Here is a 24,263-nt window from a genome sequence, read left to right on the forward strand (position 1 = left end):
ATTAAAGATATTTCTTATTATGATCAGTTTTAGGGTGATTCAAATATCAGTCACTCTTACCCAGGCTCCTCTCTTCTTCAGTGTCTGTCATATCCTATCACTACCTCCTGCCATGTATGTGTGTGTGTGTGGGGGGGGGCCTAAATGTCCCAGGGATGGTAGAAATGCATGAAAATACTGACCTTTATGCAGACATTTGACAAATCTTCCTCCTTACCACAAACATAGCCAGTTTTCCAAAGACGCACATTAAGCGTCCAAAGTTTGCTTCTTTAGTTTTGCACAGGCGCTTCAAGGCAAATATAATAGGCTTTGTGACTCTGTAATGAAGGTGGGCCAGTCCTTTTTATCTACAGTAGCCTTGTAGCTCCAGTGCAGTACTTCGTACTTTGACTTCAAATTTGCATTTATGTATTTGACAGATGCTTTTATCCAGAGTGACTTACAGTTTTGATCATGAGTAGAAGTCTGCGCAGGACTGATTTATTTATTTATTCATTCATTCATTCATTCATTCATTCATTCATTCGTTCGTTCATTTATTTATTTATTTATTTATTAATGGTCCCGTTCATGCTAGATTTAATTGTGCTCCCGATCACAACCTAAACTTTATTGTCATGTATTCGCATTTTTTAAAAGCACTTCCCACAGCTGTGGCCATCTGACTGTTTGAATGCTTCTCCCTCTCCGTAGCCTACAAGAATGAAGTTGCCATGTTGTTCCTCTGATTGGTTGCTTCTATTTAAGAAGTTCTATTTAGAATGAGTTTATTCATTGTAAATGAATTTTGCTGTTAGACATGATTTTTATATGCTCAGTATAAAGAGACGGGTATTATCAATTTTTTGGCTGTTCATTGTTTTGTGAGATTCCTCTACATATGTGTTGTCCTGCTCCTGCCCCCTCTGGGCTGGTTGAGCACCCGCTTCTGCGGTTGACACTGAACATTAGCACTAGACTGCAAGATTATGTAGTGGGTCCCACAGGAATGCAGACCTCTATTACAGAGGTAGGCAAAGTAGTGTTAGGGGTCTTGCCCAGGGCCTATTACTTGTAGAGTATGAAGTGCTTGTTCGGGCAGTGAATCAAACCCCAGTCTACTGTATGGAGGGCAGCCATATTATCCACTAAGTGAATAAACGTGTCTTGGCCATTCAACTGCGCTTTGATAAGGAGAAGCTTGTGTAACTTTGAATTTTTGGTGAACCGTTCCTTTAAGATTGGGTTTGAATTTAGATAGGTAGCCATAGCAGTGTGCAGTATTTGCCATAGACGTACACAAAATCAGTGGAAGTACAGAATACAAACATGGCTTGTCAGTTAAACCCTTAAACTTTTATTCAGCCTTTTTATTTAGTTATTATTCTTTATACCTATTAATTAGTTACTGTAAAATATTTAATAACTACAAAAACTATGAGACTTATTATTCAGTTACTGCTGTGAAACTAAGGTGAAAGTTATGTTATGAGCACGAAGAAATGAATTGAGGCCCTTAGTTTTATTCATATTTTCTACATTTTTTTTCTATGAGACATAATTTTAAGAGACGAATGGCGCAATACCTAAAATTCTGTGATCCTGTTTTATTTTACAGTTTCGCTACAAGAGACGTGTTTACACACAGACCCACCTGGATGACAAGCAGCTGTCCAAACTGCACACTAAGGTAAGGGATGAGGTTTTCTTATGTCAGTGTGAGAGTGCTCTCGCGCTGCTGCAGATATTCCATACTGTTTGACCTGTCCTTTTTAGCTTTATGCTGTGGTGGCCAGATTTCTGCTGAGCTATGGGTAAAAATTGTTTGAGGAGATGGAGAATGTCAGCATCTTGTTGCATTTGCTTGTGTCATGTACTTACTTGTGGTGAAAACCACTGTAATAAACATTGAACATCTCTGGCAAATAATACATGTACTGTCAGTAAAATTGACCATGGTCAACTGCTCTAATAAAATGTTGATAATGTGTGTTTTTTTAGGTCTATCAGGTTAAAATCCCCAGAGAGGATCATTCAGACAGTCCTCAGCCCATCTAATCTAAAGAGCCTGAGTTATACGATTAATCAAAATGAGTCATTACCGCAATAAATGAAAATCAATTTTGGCCAAATACCAATTTCAGAATCATCATCTCCACTGGAAACTCCTGTGCAGTCCAATTCCATTTACACATGCAGTTCTTTCTGGAGGTATTTCCTAATGGACTGAGAGGATTTCCTTGTGTAAGCGTTTTGCTGCTATCTGAAATAACGGTGAGCTGCTCAGGTGCTTGTGAATTTATGGGTCACAAATTAATGCTTGTGTTTTTACTGGGCCATTTTGCAGCCAGCTGATGTGAGACTGGTTTAAAGACATAGAGCCTGTTCCCCAGACCCAGATTAAGCATTAAAGTGTGATTTTGTACTGGTGAAACAGTGCTGTAGCTGTAGTTTGTGTAGCTCTTAGCTGTTGCTGAGCCACTGTTATGCATAGCACGTTTGGCCTTCTAAATAAGCTAACTGCAGATTAGCTAGCAGGCTACAGCTCCAAATACCACAGAATATGTTTGACTTCCTCTTTCTCTCCAACACTAGTCACTTGAATTTGCTCTCTTGAGACATAAGTTTTTACTGTCTGCAACACAAGTTAATAAAATCAAACCTGTACTGTGGTGCGTGGCATTGACTGGATCTGTAGGCTACTCGCTAAACTAACATTAGGTTAGCTAGACAGTTACATATCCGAACACCACAGAACAGTTTAACTTTGGCTTTCTGTCCCTCCAACATCTGTCGCTTGACTTCACTCAATCAGATTTGAGTCATTATCTTGTAAACTTGTCAGTGGTACTTTAGTCAGTCGGAATCAAACCTGTTCTGTGGTGAATCATAGATATACATACATAGATGCTGCATTGTCTGTTGTTCTCCATCTGAGGCGATTCGTCTGCATGTCCGCCATGTTGGATTGAGATATGATGAGTTCCTATAATTTAATAACTTACTTATTACTCAACCGATTTTCACCAAATTTGGTTTGTTATAGTCCTCAGACAGATTAATCTTAGTCCCATCGGCTGATCTCGGTAGCTTTTATTTTCATTTTATAACTGTGATTGTGCTGGTTAGCTGTCCAGAGCAGTTAAAAAACGAGTTTAGTGCGAACACCGGTAGAATGATAATCTTACACACACATCAGCAAATCTGTCAATGTGAAATCACTTCCAATCTTAATGCACATAAAAAGAAATAACGCCCCAAAAACAGTAAGAAGGGCAAACCTAAAGTTGGCTTCCTATTCACCTTGTCTGAATTTTCCCGTTCCACCTTAAATGGTGCAGCAGTTACATTCTGGTGCCTGAGGCTGCACCATTTAAGGTGGAACGGGAAAATTCTAACAAAAGCTGGCGAAAAAGAAGCTAATTTCAGCTTTGTGTAAGAAGGTGCTAATCTATTGTGAATATCTACACAGATTATGGAATGCTATAACTTACCTAGCTACAGTGCTTATGCAGCATTAACAATCATTGTAAATAAATAAAGAACTACTACATCAAGTTAATATCCTCTGTATAGGCTTTTAAATGAAATAAGGTTCATATAAAACCAGGGTAAAACAATCACACCAATAGGTGCTTTACCAACCACATGATTATATCTACACATAAACATCACACAAACATGAGTGTGGATCACTGCATTCCTTCCGTTATGTAATCCTCTCCCACTTTGAGTGCAATATTCTTGAAATAGTCTAATTTTGGACAGTACCTTTTCTTAAGCTCTGTAATGGTACTGAATGCAATCCAGCAGCGATACTGACCACCCCAAAATGGTGGCGCTGTTGATGCGCTTGGCTGAGCCCAACACAGCATCAATGTATGTAGATCTTTGTGGTAAATAGAGCTGTTATCATTGCTAGCTAAGCTAATGCTAACCAGCACATTTCTCCTAGTTAGCAGCATCATTTAACATTTAGCAGTTGTTGTTAGATTGATGGTTTAACATTTACAGAATGATGGATTTACTTTTTTAGTGACTGTGTAAGTGAACTGAACTTTTTATTTAATTGTTTCATGAAATAACTCAGGATAAAATGGCCCTAGTAAATGTAGAACCAATCAGTGAATAGCTACATCCTCAAGTTAATACCATCTATTATGGTGATAATTGGAGATTGTTGGAAAGTATGAAAAACTAATTCATTATTGGCCGTTATTGGTGTTAATAAACCAGGCCCTGAGGCTGCCCATGTAATGAGAGGTTTATGTAAGACATTCTGAATACAGATAGTTCTTATCTCATTCAAGCTGCAATCTTAAGCTAAAGTAGCTTGGAATATGATTTGTTTTCTCGCATAGTAACATTATGATGCCGTTATGCAGAGGGTGATTAAATCATTGAGCAGGTGTTTAGTTGCTGGACTGCTCCATCTCTTGCCCGCGTGGGGGAGGGGGTTCAAGCTGACGAGAAGATGGTCTCAATGACTGCTAATCCTCTTATCTCACTGACATACTGCTTTTCATTTGCTGAAAATGCACGTTCACACACACGCACACTGACTTTTGTCAGTACATGTAGCAGAGTTGTGTGTGCTGTGATGTGTATTAACGTGAAACACACTAGCACATTTCTAGTACTTTCTTTAATCCAAGTTCCTACATAAGTAACATTGTTTACTATACATAAAAGCCTGAATGAAACATCAGTGGCCTGTTTAAATAACACAAATCAAAAAGAGTCTATGTCTGCACTGTCAACTAGACATTTGATTGGAGGTGTTGATCCGTACCAAATTGATAAGTTATCTTTGTGTCAATTATGCGTGATTGCATGCGATAACATCCATATCTGTAATTACCATGTAAATACTGCATCGGCTTGCACATCGATAAAACATACAAATTGCTAGATAATGATGTAATTAACAGAATTTCAACTGTGGAGGGGTCTGCAGTATTCTGTCTGTACTATCAACTACATGATCAAATGTTGTTGTGATTGCAGAAGTGTGTAATAGTATCTATGTCTGATGGGGTTAGTTAGCTTAAGTTATGTGATCCTGCTAACATTTTGGCATTAACTGCATTCATTGTCTAGCTAAAGCATCTGAGATATAGACATAAATACTTCAGTTCGGTCATCAGTCAGTGTCAGCTGTCAATCGTGAACAATTCTCAACACTTGAAAATGATCAAGGGCAGAACTACAGAATTCATTATTCACCAAGCTGTCTACCTGTGACATGTGTAGGGAGATGGCTTGAAAGTTTTTGTGTTTATTCTCGCTATCCAAAGATTTCTCCTTTGCTGGCTCAGCTTTACAGCCTTTTTTCCTCACTATGTTGGACACCCATGATGCCTTAAAAGCTTATACTATTTTGTTGCACACTGTGGCTATATTTTATCTGTCAGGATGCTATCGTGGTTTAGAAATGGTGGCTCTGTGAGCACTGCTGTCACCGCTGTCATTGCTGTGTTGACCGGTGTTACGTCAACAATGTGACGTCAATTAAATGCTATAGGTGTAGCATCAACAGTTAGATACAGCATGATTGCACTGTTTAGGGCTAGCCCAATTTAGCCTTGTTTGGTAGTGATTTTTCATGTAGGTGATTTACCATGTTAAAAAATCTCAATTAACAGTGTAACTGGAGCAGATAAAAAAAAACTGACACACGAAAAAATAAAAACTTAAACCATGGAGTGGTACTATTGAGTGTCATTAGTTTTAAAAAACAGGGGTATCACGTGGCAGCACGTTTCTGTCGAACAACCAGTTATGAATAGTGCCATCTTGAACAAGCTTTATCCAGTTATGTGTAAATAAATAATAATAATGTAGCTATGCTGAAGCCATGTGAAGTTGCTTCTTGCACTGCCAGCTGTGAGAAAATATCGACCAGTGCTCTTAAAACCGTATTTTAACAAGCAACTTAGGTACTTAATAGCTACTTAAAGCAAAATTAACAAGAAAAACCTGAAAGTAAAGTCTCATATATTTTCACCATTTAAAAAAAGCAAGTTCAGGAGTTAAATGGCTAACTTGCACAATTAATAAAATCAGTCAGTGTCACTGGATATCTTGGCAGTGTAAGATTGTATAGAGATGATCAAATTGTTATATCGCCCAAGTTTAGCCCAAACAGCCTTTTACAGGCTTAGAATATTTGCTAATATTTCATTTGTATTTAGTTCTCAGATGATCCTCTCCAAATCACCCTTAGAACCAACAGTATCATATTTGAAGCATTTGTTTGTCTGATGAAACAGACAGCCTAAGCTTCCAGTTTAATCAGTGTTTTAGTCCACACGACCGCTAGATGCGTGTCTAGCATTTGTCAAACCATGAGCCCTAGTCAAATAGCACACTCTCACTTTCTGTGGTATTTAAAATAATAATCTACTAAAATGTGGTGACTTTGTTGGTGAGGCGGTTGCAGAGCAGCTTCTGTGCTGTAGTAATGGTGTGTGCAGGAGACTCTTATCTGGCACCAACAGATGTAAGAAATTGTGATTTGAACACCATAAACAGGTCTGTGTTGTTAAGTTTTAAACCTGCTGTTCAACAAAACCTAATGTTCCTGCTGTAAAACTGTTTAACAAGACCTAATATTCCTGCTGTAAAACTGTTTAACAAGACCTAATATTCCTCCTGTAAAACTGTTTAACAAGACCTAATATTCCTCCTGTAAAACTGTTTAACAAGAACTAAATGAAGCAAAATACTTGACAAAGCTGAGTCAGAGGCCGTGTGGCATAGTGGTACCTGGATGAAGACTGCTGTACTTACATATTTAAGAGAATTCATCAAACTTGTGCCCACATCGTATACCAACATCTAATCACAAATTTTTCACTGAGCACTTTTCTCATCTGATAATTTGAAGTCCCGCATGTGATTTCTGCTCTTTTACCTTCAGTGGTCACATAAAGTGTTGCAGCTTTTTGCACTTTGAAGTGGCATTAATTTATGAATTTATGATGCATTCAATTAAACTTTCTATAATTTATATATTCATAACATTTTCTGTTATTTAACAATAGTTGTTTTATCTAAAGGCCTTTTGTTGATTACATTTATTTTAGGCTACGAATCTTTTGAGTGCTATTGAGTTGGGGTTGCACGACTATTCACTTTTATTAGTGAAGTATCTAGTTCAGTAGCTTTCTAATATGGGCTGGGGTGGCAGATGCTGCAGTTTGAGGTGTGAGATGTGCATTGCAGAAGAGTTTTTTGTTGTATTTCAGTAAGTTTCAGCCTCAGGCACTCTGCCCACAGGAGTACACAGACTGTTTGATGTAAACTGCATGCTAAAATCAACACAACTGTCAGAATCTCATGTCTCACAGAGAATTTAAAGTGGCTCTGATCCGTGCACAGTTCGATGGGAAATAAACGATTGTTTGTCAAGTTAAATGGTAATAGCCAGCAGTGGCATCTCTACTCACCAAACAGCCCCTTCAGAGCGAAGTATCACCCTGGTTACTGAACCAGGAAACATTTTGATATCCAATTTTAAATTTGAATTGTGTTTGAAACTGTAAGTAGCAAATACGATATTCTTGTGTGTGCTTCATGTTTTTGTTGGGCACGTTGCGCTATGTATTCTGAAACTGGATGTTTTGCATGTCAGTCAAATGGTCCTTTCCAGTTGCTGTTGTCAAAGTCTACACGGTTTGGCTTACAAGCCTGTATTTTAGCACTTTCTTACACAGCTTGCAGTGCAATTGGTTTCATTTTATGTAGTGTTTGCACACTAATAAATTACTTTGGACTTTATGCAGGAAAAAAAAATTACTTTAGTTCTCCCTTCCTGCCTCTTCATTGCAATTTTTCAGGCACTGTCCTCAAATAGTTGATTGCTGCCCACAGCGCCCTCTAGTGGATTTATTAGTTGACTAGTTGACTAGTCTATGCAGCCCCAACTAAATCGGTAACTGAATTCCAACATAATGAACAAATATTTGAATATTCAAATCATTTGAATCTAATTTTGTGCATAAAAATAAATATTGTAATAAATATAATGTATCATGAAATTATCTTCATGTTGTGATGTTAGATATTTTCCACATCACCTAGCCTTAGTGTATGTGCATTTATTGTTTGTGTTTGCCTGTTTGTGGGTGTGTGTCCATGTCTAGATTGTGGTCATATGATGGACAGGTGGTAGAAAGAGCTCTTTTTTCGGCAGAAACAAAAACGTCTCAGTGCTGAATCATCTGATCTCAATGCAAGTAAAGCTCAGACACACATCTTTGTGGTCATGCCCTCAGTGCTGCTAAACACACACATGCCCTCTACCATCACCCGGACAGTCTCAGCTGACCTGCATTTAGAGGTTGACCTAATGCAATAGAGGCACAGCTGTGTGTCACTGTATGTCTCCTTCACACAGACAGATACTGAGAGCTGATAGAGGAAGTGCGAGGGGGAGAGAAGTAGAGCGTGTAGACTGCAACTCTCGCCACACATATACACACACAAGGGGTGCTTGAGGAAGCTGAAGAAAGCAGACACAGTGTGGTGCGAGCGGAGCTATCCTTCTCAGTATATAAAGTTACAGAAATTGGAAGCCTACAGAATCCAAACGTAGAATTTTTAATGTAAGCACACCAATATAGTACAAATTAGTTGCTATTGCTGTGGAAAAATGTTTTTCCCTCAATAAATATACACATGCTGCTTATACACAGCTCCCACGTGTCGCATCCTCCTTCTTCTGTTGGCTGCATGTGGGTATGATTAGAGGGAGCTCGCTGCGGAATCCAATTGAAATTTTGTTTTGTTAAGTCAGTAATTACGTAATTACTGCTTTTACTTTTTTGAATTATCAGAAAGGTAATGTAGTATGCATCATTAAACTAATATTTTCCAGAACTTTAAGGTTTAACTTGCACAGATTAGGATTTAGGCCTGGGATTACCATTTGCAGTCAACATCAGTCATTTCAGTTTAACATCCAACCAGTCATTTGTTGCCTCACGTATTTAAAATTTTGGAGGTAAACAGTTTTGTTTTGATACTTGAGATTTTTCCAGTAGTCTTCTACGTCACATGGGAATGTTTGAAATGTGGAACCAGTGTTTCATAGATTGAGCTGTAGACACAAATTATACAAACACCACCTGCCTCCTGATTAGGTACAAGCATTGTGTTGGCCGGATTCATTTGCTTAAAATTCTGCTTTGCACAACACTCCAGTGCACCACACCCCCCCCAGCCCTGACGCACTAGACCCATCATACACCATGTGGTTGTGTTGAACAGAACCAACACTTCCACTGAGATGAGTTGCAGTACGTTGGTGTGCCAGAGCTACGTAAATACAGTGTTGGAAATCTACTTTCCACCAGATTGCAGTCATATAAATTTTCCCTACCGTAGAAAGTGTCCTTGCCCTTCACTCACCCTGCTGCACTCCTGTTCTTTCACTCAACTGCTGAGTTGGCAGCTTCTTTTTGAAAACAAATGTGTAAATTATTGTATTAATTTGGTCACCATTCAACCACAAACCTACTACATTCTTCTGTGTGTGTGTGAAGTTAAACGTTAGCTAGCTACCTGTTTTCTGCTTTACAGGATGTGTCAGTCATTTTGTGATTGGCGCTAGTTTCCGTTATTCCTCGAAAAAAATGGGCGGTACTCAGTGTGGTGGAATGAGCGAATGATTTGACCTCCGCATTTAACCCATCCATGCAGTAAAACACCCACATACACATACTAGAGGGCAGTGGGCACACATGCCCGGAGTGGTGAGCAGCCCTATCCACAGTGCCCAGGGAGCACTTGGGGGTAAGGTGCCTTGCTCAGGGACACTTCAGTCATGTCTTGTTGGTTCAGGGGATCAAACCGTCAACCTTCCGGTCACAAGGCCTGGTCCAGTCACCTGTAATTCTATAGAAATTGAAACTGTAGTTCCAGCTCCACCTGATTTTCCTCTTGCTCAAACTGCAACGAACAGCATTGATCTATTTTCTCTCCAGATGTTCACCAGGTTGTTTGTCTCTCTTTGTCTCTTGTTCATAAAAACAAAGGAGTGATTTCTCAATTTAACACAAAGTGGAGTTAAACATTGGTGGTCTGTTGTTCATATGTGAGATGTGATGCTACACTATCGTTCAAAAGTGCTATTTCTAAAAGTTCTATAAGAGTTATATTCACTGTTTTCAGTAATATAAAACTGAAGTGTATAATATACTAATCCTGTTCAACTTCACAGGTTTCACATAATTAGTAGGAATTAATAAGCTGTAAATAAAAATGAAGAATTTTAGATGTGTCCAGAATGATGAACAGAGCTATAGAACATTTAGAAATTGAGAGAGATGTGTAGCATTGAGATTTAAGTTATAATAAAATTAATATCCAGAATTCTTCATATATGAAAAGTAGAGATCAAATCTTGAGGTAGATAACTTGACAAAAAAATACTGTAAATTGATAGAGTATATTATTTATCATTTAATGGCTTTTACACAGAATTCTTGAGATATTGAATAATTTCTCTAAAATACTTTGTAAGTAAGTTGTTATATTTTAATACACACTAAGTTATTGTTGTATATAAAATACCAAAATATGTTCACATGGCAACTTGTTCATACAGCATCCAAACTTTTGAACAGTAGTGAGAATCCTCTCTGGGTCTATGTTGTGCTCTTTCCCTTTTAATCCAGTATCGTTATGAGTATCAAAGTAGGTCTGTTTCTGCAATCAATTAGTCTGTTGATTAGACTTTAATTTGATTAATTGACTCTTCTAACTATTACTCCTCCTTTGATTTCGGTCCCTTTGCTGCCGTCATCATTCAAAGTTGTGTCTGTGCAATAAACAGTTTCTTGTATGGTGTGGTGAAACGGTTATATCGCCCCCAGTGCCGCTTATAGTGAACTGCAGTCTGTCTAAAAGGCCAGCTGTATCATATAAACATTACACAGCATTATAGAGTGCTTTTTAATCAACACATTGACAATAAAAATATATGCAGACATTTTTTATAATCAACCTTGCTGTCTTTGTGGATGATCGATGAATGGCACCAGGCTGAGGCCTGATCACATTCACTGGCCTTTGGGTCTGTGCAGAGACATATTTTCTCTTGTTGCTGGTCTCTCTCTGTGTCTCTCTTTCAGTCTCTGAATCTCTCACATTCTTTCTCTGAATCTCTCTCTCTCTTGCTTGCAGTAAGATTACTTCAGACAGCCTGCAAGCTGTGTGTGTGTGTGTGTTTGTGTGTTCTATACTGAACGCAAAGGAACTGCCCGACCGAGTCGGGGTTTGGTAGTCTCGTGATACGTGCGCTGTCTACAAAGTGGAGTCTCCAGAATTTGTGTGTGTGTATGTGTGTGTTTGGACTTTGCTCTGTGTTTCTCTCTCTCTCTCTCTCTCTCTCTCTCTCTCTCTCTCTCTCTCTCTCTCTCAATTTCTCTTCTTTTCTCTGTCTCTGTCTGTCTGTCTCCCAATCTCTCTTCCCTTCTATCTCTCTGTCTCTCTCTCTGTCTCTCTCTCTCTCTCTCTCTCTCTCTCTCTCTCTCTCTGTCTGTCTGTCTGTCTGTCCCTCTTCATCTCCATCTTTCTCTCTGTCTCTCTGTCTCTCTGTCTCACTCCCTCCCCCGTTGCTCTCTCTCACACTCACACTCACTCCCTCTCTGTTTCTCTCGTTTTCTTTGTTTCTCTCATTCTCGTTGTCATTCTTCTATTTCTCTTATTTTCTGCCTCTCTCTCCCATCTCTCTGCTGTTTCAGTCTCTTATTCTCTCCGTCTTTCTCTCTCTCTCCCTCTCTCTCTCTCTCTCTCTCTCTCTCTCTCTCTCTCTCTCAGTAGTACAGGCTGAATGAGAGCAAACCCATTACTACCAGGCAGTCACTAGAGCAGCCGACTGCATGAGTCATTCCACTGACTACTATTCATGAGAGACGGAGAGAGAGAGTGAGAGGAGGAGGAAGACACTGGGCACTGGGTGGGAAAGAATGAGAGATTTCCTTTCGTACTTGTTTTTGTTGTGAAACTGAAGGTGAGTTTTGTTGTGGGTGTGTCGTGAATCCCTTTTTTCAAAGTGGGAAAATCTCTCTCTCTCTCCTTTTCTCACTCTCTCGCTCTCTCGCTCTCTCTCTCTCTCACACACACAGACTCTTCCATTCAGTAGAATCTGCTCGTGCTCAGTTGGAGGTGTGGAGCTGGTGTGCCTGCCCTCAGTAGGAGTGGATCTTATAACAGCTCTGCTAGCTAAGGCCAATCAAACTGCTCATTATCTGCTAAACACAAAGGGCCAATGTAGCCTCTCTCTCTGTCTTCTTTTCCCAATTTCTTCCTTTTTTTCCCCATCTCTTTCTCTTTGATACTCGTATCATTTGCTGCTGGAGTGATGGTAATTGGCCGCCGCAGTCTAAATGATGGAAGAGCTCCAGATGTGTTCCTAATGCTATGTTTGTATGCGTGTATTGTGTAAATCTCCCTCATCGCTCACACCATTCAGTTCTGTGTTTTCCCTGAGGAAGAGTGACAGTACATAGATCTACAGCTGCACATCTGCTGCATTCTCTGCAGCAGTGTCTATAACATTGCTTCTAGGCTTGAACTGATTGATGATAGTGTTGGAAATGGTGATACATTGCAGATGGCTGTCAAGTTGGACCATTTAAATGTTAGAAAACACATCCGCAGCTTTGAGATGCGCAAAAGGAAAGAATACGTGTCTCATTATTGGTGTTTTCTTTTAATGTGTAGTCGATGTCCTATATCAGTCCTTCTACTTTGTCCGGCTTCAGATCATGAAGCTAATTCAGTCTGTAGGTTAAAATCCTCTTAGTTAGTATATGTGGCATCTTCTACCATGTGCCACCACATGCTGACCGCAGTATTTAGGACAGTGGGGTATTGCACACAACCTTAAAAGCCTAACTGTTTCTATGAGACAAAAAAGACACATGTAGAGCTGGCACAAACTGCATTTTACAGTCTTTGAATGCATGAATGTATTAGTTGTCATTCTCAAGCCCATCTGCTCGTGTGACATATGTTGCTGTCAAAGCCACAATTGTAGTCCATCTTCATGTAGATACTAAGGGTGGAACTAATAATAATTATCACTTAATTTATCTGTATTGCTGTTTTCATTTCATTAGTTTGTTTTAATTAGTTACTTTTATTTATTTTATCACATTATATTTATTTGGATAGTTTGCTTTTTTTATTTTTTATTTAAGAGTTGTGCTCTGTCATAGCTGAGTTAGAGAGAGTGGAGTGGAGGACTGGGACCTTTTGGAGCTACAGTCCCATCTGAACATGAGGAGGGCCACCCTGGAAGTGGCTCAGGAGGTACCCTGCTAGGCTGGTGCAGCCTATCCTCTTGGTCTTATTAGCAAGCTCTGAGGACATGTTGCAAGGCAGCTGGACTGCTGACATTGTGATCACATCCCCCATGTTAAATGCAGTTTTTGGTCCATGGTTCAAAAGGTCACTCGTTAGGGTGAACTTCACCCCAGTGCCTGGGAGCAACCACGGTGGCAGCAGCACTGGTTTTCCCTTCAGCACGGCCAGAACCCACTATAACAAACAGGTTTAAGGCTCTCTCTAGATATCCAAAATGAATAAAGTGCTCAAACACGTGATTTCTTGGGCATTTCTGCTCTTTCAACATAATGCTCTTTTTGGCCATGTGCAAACGGTGCAGTGACGTGGATGCTTAGCTTGAATTTTTGATATATTCAACTAAACCAACTATAATTTATTTTTAATGTTTTCAGTCTATTGACAAAAGTGTTCTTTCCAAACGTCTTTGCTGATAAAATGTGTAACATTTTTTGTAGCTTGAAATAAATACAAAGCTTCCAAATACTAAATTCATTGAACAAATGCACAGGTCAGCCGTATATGTGTTTTCTTTTGCTTGATTGACTGTGCATTTGTTTTTGTTTGTTTGTTTTTAATTGGATGCTCTCTATCATGTTAGAGGTCATAGAGTTGCTGTCAGTTTATAGACCCAAGATGTACCCAAGCCCCTGAACATCAAAGAAAGTGTTTGGATGTATGTCTGTGAAAGAGAGACAGACAGGGAGAGGCATTTGGCTTTTTTCTCTGACCAATCGTGTTAGGATGAAGGCGGGGCTTAGAGCAGTCGCAGGCGCATCCGTTCCGGTCACTGGGCATGGTGCAGGTGACTGCGCGCGTGTATGTGCATCCCAGTGTGCACTGGTTCAATACTGCTCAGTGACTGTGGGGCACGGCGGGAGAAAACACACTGTTGCCGAGAGAGAGAGAGAGAGACAGCGCAACTGAGAGAGCAAGAGTGAACGAGTGCAGATTTTTTGTGGACCCCAGGCAGTCTATCCCCTCTCTTCAACAGCCGCCACTCCCTCTCCCCCTCTTTCTCTCCACGAACGCTAAAGCAAAGCCCTTCTCTCCTCCCTCTTTCTCTCTCGCCCTCCCTCTCTGCTCCCTCTCCCTCTGCATCCTGCAAAATCAGCCCCTTCCTCACGCTGCACGCGTGTGTGTGAATGTGTGAGTGTGTGAGTGAGTGGCACTCTGGAGAGACGTGAGCACGGAGAGAGAGGAGGAGAGGTGGAGTGGATGGGGGGATAGGTGAGGGGGCATGTGGAGGATGAGTGTGTGTTGAGAGGAGGATGGGGGGAACGCTCGGAAGGAAAGACGGCAGAGAGAGGAAGGACAGAAAGACATACAAGGACGTCAAGAAGTCCAAAATCAACAGTAAGGTATCCACTCTCTTTCTTTCCCCCCTTTCTCTCTCTCTTTCTATACCTCTCTCACTCCTTCTCTCCTCCTGCCCTCTTTTCCCTCTATTTCAGTGTCTCCATCTCATTTACTCCATTCATGCTCGTACTCATTTCCTTCGATCCATGCATGAGTGTGTCTGCTGCAGTGTGTTTGTGTGGCGTGTGTGTGTGTGTCTGGCATGTTAATGTGTGAAAGTGGGAACAATGCTGCAGAGAATTCTTGTTACACTTCTTGTAACACTACTCTAGGGCAGTGTTTATAAAGCTACATGACAACTACATAAGCCTGACATAATCTACATAAGCCTGACACATGACAAAACCTACTTAAACATTTATAAACACTTGGTGTCTTTTGTCATGAAGGTTGCATTTGGCAACTTTGATGTCAAGTTGACATGACCCCTATGTCAGGTGACATTGTTTTTTTCCCCACCATCACATTAGGTTGTTATGACACTTTATAGGGAGAAATGACAGACATGACATGCTGAAATTATGCTGTATCGACATGAGCTTCATTTCGCTAATGTAAGTTATAAGCTATGTTACGTCATCAGCATTATGTCACTGTGAAATGACAATTCTACCAAATTTGTTCAAATTGAGTGTTAAGAACACATTACTGACTTTTGACTGACTTGGATTTTAGACTAAAGTCCTTTTGTTTTGAGTGATCTGTTTATTTTATAACAATACATGATTGAATGTTCTATACCAAAACAGTCGTAACACTACTGAAACTTTACCAGATGTTTCAGTAGTGACTATTTTTGCTTGTGACAGTTTTAGCTAATTTTGAGCATAACTCAAAATGCTAGCCAGAACATGACTGGCAAACACAGCTTTGAACAGCAGAAAGTGTATTTTAGAAGGGACTATTCTTAAGATCACACACATTTTCAGATTTTGAGACGCATTTACCTAAAAAATAAAGGGGTTTAACTGCTCACCATGTGGTCATTGAGGGACAGGGATGCAGTCTCACTTCCTTAAAAGCAATCAAAAATATTTGAAAAACAACATTGAAGTAAAAACACAAAATATAAGTATTATTATATTCACAAGCTTAAATTCAAGTGTTAGGGTTTGGGACAGCCACCTCCCATTGAATACCATTATATATACCATAAATGGTGATTTTGTACATATTTAGCTTATTACCATCTCAATTAAGGCCTTAATTTAAACAGATCATAACATAATCCTTGTTACACCAACTTGACATCAAAGTATACAAAAGCAGCCTTTGTCAGATGACGCCTATTGGAATAAGCTTTATAAATGTTTATGCAGGTTTAAGTCAGTTCTCATGACAGGTTTACGTAGATGTCATGTAGTCTTATGAACAGTAAAGTGTACACCTTGTTTCTAATGTAACTGCCCTTATAACAGATCCTCGCGGGCTCACACTCACACTCACACACCATTCTCATCACGTACAAAGCGCACTCCATCATGTTAAAATAAACAAACCACACTGCTGTTTGGTGTCTAGATCAGTAGATCACCCACTGGGCTGAACCACTAATTCACCTTTCAATACTGCTGGACCATGTGCCAGCCATTAGTGTGTGACAGTGAGAGAGTGGCAGGACTACAGAGGAAGCAGAAAACTTTACTGTGTCCTGCTTTCTGACGCTGCTGCTGCTTTTCACTTTTTCTTCCTCATGGTAACGTTCACTCTTTCAGTGTTGTGATTGAGGACAGCTCTGTGGTTTGTAAGGCAGACTGGCAGGACTTGTGTTTAATGGAGCCGATTGATGCAGGGTAATGAGCGGCTAGTTTGGGCAGTGAGGAACGCAGATGAGCAGCCATGCTGTCATGCTGATGGCCCTGTGTTCTCTGGTCTGGAGGAGCTCAGCGCTCTGAGGCAGAATGACCACACACAAATTCGTACCATATAAAAGTGACCACACTTTATTTTTAAAGTCCCCTCCAGTAAGACTCGAGTGTTAGAGTTTGGGGCAGGTTTAGGATTAGGTGCAGGCTTTGGGTGGAAGTTAAGGTTAGGATTAGGTTTAGGTTAAGGGTTTTATTTAATAGAATCTATTACATTTAAGTTCTGTCACATTTAGTAAATAATTATTTGACTATTTGTTAGACAAGTTATCTACAAAGTGTCTACAGACGACTCTCAAAATAGTGTTACTACATAATTTATTCATAATCATTAGTACATTAGTGTGAGCTGAACAATGTGCAGAACTGCATATTAGCATAGTGTAGGCAGTTTAACATCTTGTGCAAACTTATTATTCAGTTGTCGATCTTAAAACATATTATTCAGTCACTACTATAAATTATTATGAATATATGAATAATAGGGGTGGGATTACAATTCAGAGGGCTGCGATAAAACGATTATCGATGCATCTCGATGCATCTTTTTTTTCTATATAGCATTTATATTTTCTCACTGTGTGAGCTCAAGTTTTGAGTTCAAGTTTCAAGTTTATTTGTCACTTGCACAACATGTCAGGACATTTATGCATTGAAATGCTTGTGGTGAGGCTCAGCTAATCACTCTACAGAAAGTAAATAAGTAAAAATAAAAATACAAGAAAAACCAACTGAAATATATTAAATATACACAAATATACACAGAATATAGAGACAATATACATTTTAAAGTGACTAAGTGACTCGGTGGTGTTGTTATTTAAAGTGACTTGGTACTTTTAAAGCAAAATATTTGTAATGATCAATAATGAATTTACTTCCAATATCTTTTTTAATAAAACAAATGAAAGTGACGTGGCAAGTGAACTAGAAGGCTCTCATTCAGTGCTCTTGTTTGGAGCACGAGAAGCTGCTGATACTCATCTGCGATAAAATGCGCAGTTACGGTGAAATAAGATCCAGTGGTAATGGGATACCTGTTTGTTTTTGTTTTATTGTCAACAGATTTATGCTTTCTCTACACCTCAACCCTATCATGACAAGTGGAGAAACTGCTCAATTATTCACAGAAAATGAATAGGGGATTGATTTGCTGTAGTATCACTGAAAATACAAGATGACTCATTGCTCAGAAAAGACTATATGCTTCAGTGGTCCCAGCTATGCCACACCTTTGGGCAGGGCTTTTTGAAACGTGGGCTACAACCTAAGACTCCCTAGAAATTTGTGATCCTCTGGTTAAAAAATAGGGAGTACAAAAAAAGAAAGTTTCTCTGTTGTTGGCATCATTTTTATAGCAGGGAGCCACTGATAGTATATGGAGATCCCCATGAAATACTGCTCCTTCAGCCTCATCTGTCTGAATGATAGCTAACTAGTTAGCTACCAGCTGCTAGCTATCATGCTGGCAACAGCAGTCAACAACACATGGTTGTGTGTCTTACTGATACTGTGTATGTCTTGTTGATGCCAGTGTGTATCTTGTTCACACCTGTGCAAACTATGTGCATTTGTATCTCCATCCAAATACACTATATGGACAAAAATATTGGGACACCTACACATTTCACCTACAGGATGATATCTCATTCTAAATCCATAGGCATTAATTTGGAGTTTACAGCTATAACAGCTTCCACTCTTCTGGCTCGCAATCTCCGTTCTAGTTAATTCCAAAGGCGTTCAATGGGGTTGAGTGTAGTTCTTCAACACCAAACTCACCCAACCAAGCCTTTAAGGATCTTGCTTTGTGCACTGGGGCACAGTCATGCTGGAACAGAAATGGGCCTTCCACAAACTGTTCACACAAAGTTAGGAGCATACAATTTTCCAAAATGTCTCGGTATATGGAAGCATTGAGATGTCCCTTCACTGGAACTAAGGGGCCTAGACCAACCCCTGAAAAACAACCCCATAGCATTATCCCTCCTCCACCAAACTTTACAGTTGGCACAGTGCAGTCAGACAGGTAATGTTCTCCTGGCATTTGCCAAACCCAGACACGTCCATCAGACTGCCAGATAGAGAAGTGTGATTTGTCACTCCACAGAATACGTTTCCACTGCTCCAGAGTCCAGTGGCCGAGTGCTTTACACCACTCTGTCTGATGCTTGGCATCGTGCTTGGTCATATAAGGCTTGCGTGCAGCTGCTCGGCCATGGAAACCCATGCCATGACGTTCCCGGCGCACAGTTTTTGTGCTGATGTTGATGCCAGAGGAGGTTTGGAACTCTGCAGTTACTGAGTCAGCAGAGCGTTAGTGACTTTTATACACTATGCGTCTCAGCACAACTCCACTCTGAAACTTTATGTGGTCTGACACTTCATGGCGGAGTTGCTGTGGTTTCTAAACGCTTCCCCTTTTTAATAATACCACTCACAGTTGATCATGAAATATTTAGGAGGGAAGAAATTTTGTGAACTGACTTGTTACAAAGGTTTTACTGTATCATGCTCTAATTCAGTGAGCTCTTTAGAGTGACCCATTCTTTCACAAATGTTTGTAAAGGCAGACTGCATGGCTTGGTGCTCAATTTTATACACGTGTGGCAATGAGAATGAATGAAACACCTGAATTCAGTGATTAATTGGGTGTGTCCCAGTACATTTGTCCATATAGTGTATCTTATCAAGTTCTAGATTAATATAGTCAGTTATGTAATTCATGAATTATATGTTGTCTGCAATATTGCACAACATTGTCAAGTCATGCAAGCTGCGTTCTGTTATTTGTGGTAGTTGTTGTCCATCCGGTTGATTGAGAACAGTGGACTGAATAGAAGGGTCTGTAGCAGAAGTTGTTTGGGACTGTAATGGTATCGATTTTTGAGTATACAGTTTGCCTGCTGAAGACTTTAAGTCAGTTCAAGGATGCCATTTGATTCGTAGGCACCTGGCACAGCATTTATTGTTTTTGCTAACTTTAGCTAACATTCCTTTTTAAAATTAACTCATTTAAAAAATCACAAATACCACCATCACATATATATCTCACATAAATTACACAGAATTTGTGAGATGCTACTGGTTTCTAACAACTTTCTAAATATTTCCATGGATCAGTAATCCAGAAGATAATTATTTGTACATTTCTGTGTTCTTTTAAATGAATTGTACCACTTATGGTGCCTAACACTTAGCGTTATACACTTTTTAATTTAATGTGCTTCAACACAGCAGTTCTAGCACCTGTGCTACCTGTTCAGTGTGTATCTTGTTCATACCACTGTGTATCATCTACGCAGGCACTGCCTATGTGGTATGAATTTGCTTTGCGTTTTGGGCATTTGGGTTCTTTTAGTCAGGCAGTTTCAGAGAAGAATTCTGCCACACAAATGCCAGAATTCTCATACTTGCTTGCGGCAATGAATTTTATTACATTCATAAAATTAATTTGTATCACTGTACTGATGGAAGTCTGAAACTTTATACTGGTGGAATTCCCTTTTAGAGAGTGTGTGTTTCAATAAGAGAGGCAGAGGGAGTGCAGGGGCAAGTATAAGCACAATTTCCATTTATCTATTTAAACATGTGCTGGGGCTAACAGAGCATAACACGGTGCACTCCATACAGCTCATATACAGCCCTGATCCCATTCATACCCTCCATCCACAATGTTTCTCATATAACTGAGTGTTCATTTCACTCTATAGCAGAAGCCCTCAGGCCCGTGTATTTTTATGTAGCAGGGTTGATGGTTGATATAAGTGACATTGTTTTGAGATAAGAGGTCCCTACAGTTGTGTTAGTTCCATTTGACTTTAAAATATAAATATAAAGGGTCAAATCAGAAGTGAACTCAGTGATGCATTACATTGCATAGCAGATAGCATGCTATTTTTTACATTTATACAAACAGATTTTATTTCCAAGTAAAAGTGAAAGAGCAAAAAACCTCTTATTGTGTTTTGCACATGGGGAGCACAGCCAGTTGTAAAAAAAACATCCCATCCTCTGCACTGTCCTGGGCCTTTTTTTATAGGGCTTGCCCTGAGGGCCACCATTAGACGGCCTAATGAAGCTCCAGTGAACTGCATCCATAAGAACACTGATACAGCAGCTGGAGCTACTACAGCAGAGCACAGCTCATTCTTACTTCGTCGTACTGCATTCAGCCCATATAGTGATATATACACAGCCCACTCTGACAGCCAGCGATAAAACTTTACCTCAGCTGCATTACTGCATACTGTATTCAAGTGGATGTGTTACTGTGTAAAGAAAAGGAGGCACTAACGTGGCTGCTCTAGCAAATATCATACACTTCTTATATTTCTTTTGCTTGACATGCATGTATATCCTCACTGTTGGAACAAATCTTGCAACTGAAAAATAGTAACTTCTCAGAAGGACAGAATGTTTCTAAGCTTTTCTGCAAGTCAACAAAATTTTATCCTAAGTAATTTTGGATTTTCTTTTCTCAAAAAATGTAGATTTTGGTCTGACATTGGCATGGTACAGTATCATTGTTCTAGAGGGTGGAGATTGATGTTGATGGGCTCGGTTCTCAAAGGAATTAGGTCTCTTTAGCCTAGCTCACAATGTAAATTAACCTTTGCCACAATTTTTCCTATGGGTTGGGGACAAATGGTATTTTGTTGATGGTCAGTTACATCCATGCTTGTATACCTATCTCCCTTCCTGTCTGCTCTTGAGAGCAGTGGAACTGTGTTCTCTGGAGTGATGGAGCTCCATCTCATCCCAACTGTATAGGATAGAATGAGATCCAGAACTGATCGTCCAACATCAGTGTCTAACCTCACTAAAGCACTTGTGGCTGAAAGCAATCAAATCCTCACAGCAATGTTCCAACATCTAGTGTAAAGCTTTCCCAGAAAAGTAGAGGCTGTTACTGCAGCAGAGGGGGAACACCCTATTAATAACCTTGATTTCAGAAGAAATGTTGTATGAGAAGATTCTGACAGACTTTTGTATATATGGTGCATGTATTATGAGATGGAGGTCCACATTTTTTAGAGCATAAAAAGCTAAAAGCAGCTTCACCACTTCCACTTCTTTTAAAAACTGCAGAAAAGCTTTAAAGCTTTTGCACTACCTCCATATGCTAGATGTAGTCTGGATAAGAAATGCCCCTCACTGGTTCACCATCAAAGAGTGGAAAGCCATCAGTGAGAACAGAGGACATCTGTTGTTCTGGAATGGAACAGTAAGTTGGCTACATCACTGTGTATTCTACTAACTGAATTCCTTTCAAAACCTTGCAGTTCTGAATCAGCGAAGTTCTAAGGACCTAAAAACGGCTCTTTGCATCATTGTTTTATTCATCTCTGATATGTGCTCACAGTGCCCAGTCGTCTTTTTGAAGGGGAATTCCACCAATTTTCCAAAATTTCTGTGTAATAAAATGTATAAAATTGGAACAAAGTATTCAGAGTGATTTGATGTGAAATGTGCCATTACAGAGAAGTCAAGTCAAAAGTGCTGACAGTAGTGGTGATAGGAACCAGACATCTGAAGCATTTGATGCCTCTTAAAGCTACCTCACAAAGTTACTGTGTGAAATGGTTACAAATATGCTGCCTGATAGCTGAGGCATCGTCTTACAATAGAAAAACATTGCCAATTAGGCCCTTGACTGCACTTTTATGAGGAAGTTGGAAAGCTTGAAGGAAAATAAAGGTACATAAAGTGTGTTGTAAAGAAAAACAGTACCCAAAAAAAACTTTTTTTTTACCTCTACTTTATGATTATCCAAATTTAGAAGACTTGTATAGGTTCACCGGTCATTATGGATAGTAAATATAATGACGATTTGCATTGAAAACATTGTGACTTCTGCTTTCTATCACCACCACTGTAAAGAAATCAGAGTCAGTAAGCTTCTGTGCAGTGAACTGTTTCACATCGAACCACTCTAAATGACTTTGTTTACATCTCAATGATTGACTAGTAGTGGGCAATATGGGCAAAGATTAATATCACAGTATAATTGAGATTACTGATGGTTTCATTATATCATGGTATCCTATGTTTATGTATATATTTATTGAAGTAAAACCATTTTGTATGCTTAAAAAAACTTTTTTGGCGATGAACAATAGCCAATTATTCTGGATGTACCCTCACTTTTAATAGAACAATATTTAACAACTGTAAATCTAAAATATTTTTATTGGGCAAAATAGTAAAAACAGAAATTAACAATATAGACAGATATTCAGTAGTCAGTATTGCTTTCTAATCCTAATGACATAACGATGAGTGTATGTAAAGCTCAAAGCGGCTTCCCTGAGCCTGCCAAAACAGTGCTGAATTTTAAGTCGTTTGTCTCATGTGCGTCTTTTACCCTTGAGCTTTACTCCACAACCATCGGATGCTTCTGGAATTGTCGTAAATTTTACGGCCCGCTTACGCTATCAGTTTTAGCTGCAAACCTGTGGAGCCTCTCGGACCACAGTGGACCAAGACCACAGTATCGCCTGAAGCAGCTGACTGAGTGAAGAACGCCATGCTACGCTAATGGCTGACAGCTAACCCCAAGAGACTGGCATTTCCTTCCACTCTCTTTCCTGCGTTAACTCATTAAAATCCGCTATCTGCTCTTTTGACAGTAAACTGGCCTCAGGGCTGCAACTCACTACATGAGAGTTAAGCAAATCAGCGTTTTGCACTGTTTGTACGTCACGTTATCTGCATTTATTTGCATACTGGTATAATGGTACTGACAAAACTAATACCTTAAAAAGATTTTCAACCAGTATACTAGATCAACCGGTATATCACCCACTACTATGATTGAGTCATGCAGAAATATTGAAAAATCAGTGGCGTTTTCCTTTAACATTGCTGACTGAGGATGGACGATGTATGTCTGGTGAAAGGAAATTACAAAGTTTTGGAGCCTGAATGCCTAAAGCACCCCCACCACTTCTTTTCAGAAGCCCTTAAAACCTTTTTTTCATTTAGGACATTCCAGGCTTGATTGAGGCTGCTTTTTTTAAAAAGCATTTTTAGTTTGTAGTGTGCAGTGATGTAGCCACAATATTGTTCCAGTCCGGTACAGCAGATGTTCAATGATGGCTTCTACTATTCGATGATGAGTCAGAGACATTTTTATTGTGAATACATATAGAGGTACTATTAATGCTTTAAAGCCTCTCTGCAGTGTTTTATGTGTGTGTCCACATCTGTGCATGTGTGTCAGCTTGCAGTTTTGTCTCAAGGAGGCTTCACTACTGAAATCCCATTAAGACAAATGGATCACTCCAGGAGCCGTCAATCAAGCGTGGAGTGAAGCAGTCTCATGGAAAATGGAGCAATAACTCAACACTAACTCACTGTGGGACAGCACACAGACACTTCACTGGCAGCAAGGGAATGTCTTGGCCACAGTAATAGAAACTGCACTGTTATTGGCAGGATCACATGGATACACTATGGATTAGACATGAGATATATGCCTTTACCATAGAGCCATGTCGTGTGTCATTCATTTTAGCTACTCAGCAAATGGGTCCTGTAACCACTCATAGGAATGGCAGTGGGTTTAGATGTATTAGATTCTGTGAGCATTCTCACAAACCATACGTATTAATAGTCACAAGAAGCTACTTCAATAAGGATTTGGTGGGGTCATCTTGAAAATGATTTGAGCAGGTGTGTCACTATTCTGCTCAAATA

The 24,263-nt window shown here is 39.6% G+C and overlaps 1 protein-coding gene across 1 annotated transcript in view; it reads left to right on the forward strand.

Moving 5' to 3' along the window:
* shank3a (SH3 and multiple ankyrin repeat domains 3a) overlaps positions 1 to 24,263 on the forward strand; it is a 378,305-nt gene that overhangs the window by 154,554 nt on the left and 199,488 nt on the right. The window contains exon 5 of the mRNA XM_036585771.1: positions 1,601 to 1,672. Coding sequence (XP_036441664.1) covers positions 1,601 to 1,672 — 72 coding nt within the window. The remainder of the gene's footprint in view (positions 1 to 1,600; positions 1,673 to 24,263) is intronic.

Source organism: Colossoma macropomum, unplaced genomic scaffold (genome assembly GCF_904425465.1).
Source record: "Colossoma macropomum unplaced genomic scaffold, Colossoma_macropomum, whole genome shotgun sequence".
Classification (NCBI taxonomy): Eukaryota; Metazoa; Chordata; class Actinopteri; order Characiformes; family Serrasalmidae; genus Colossoma; species Colossoma macropomum.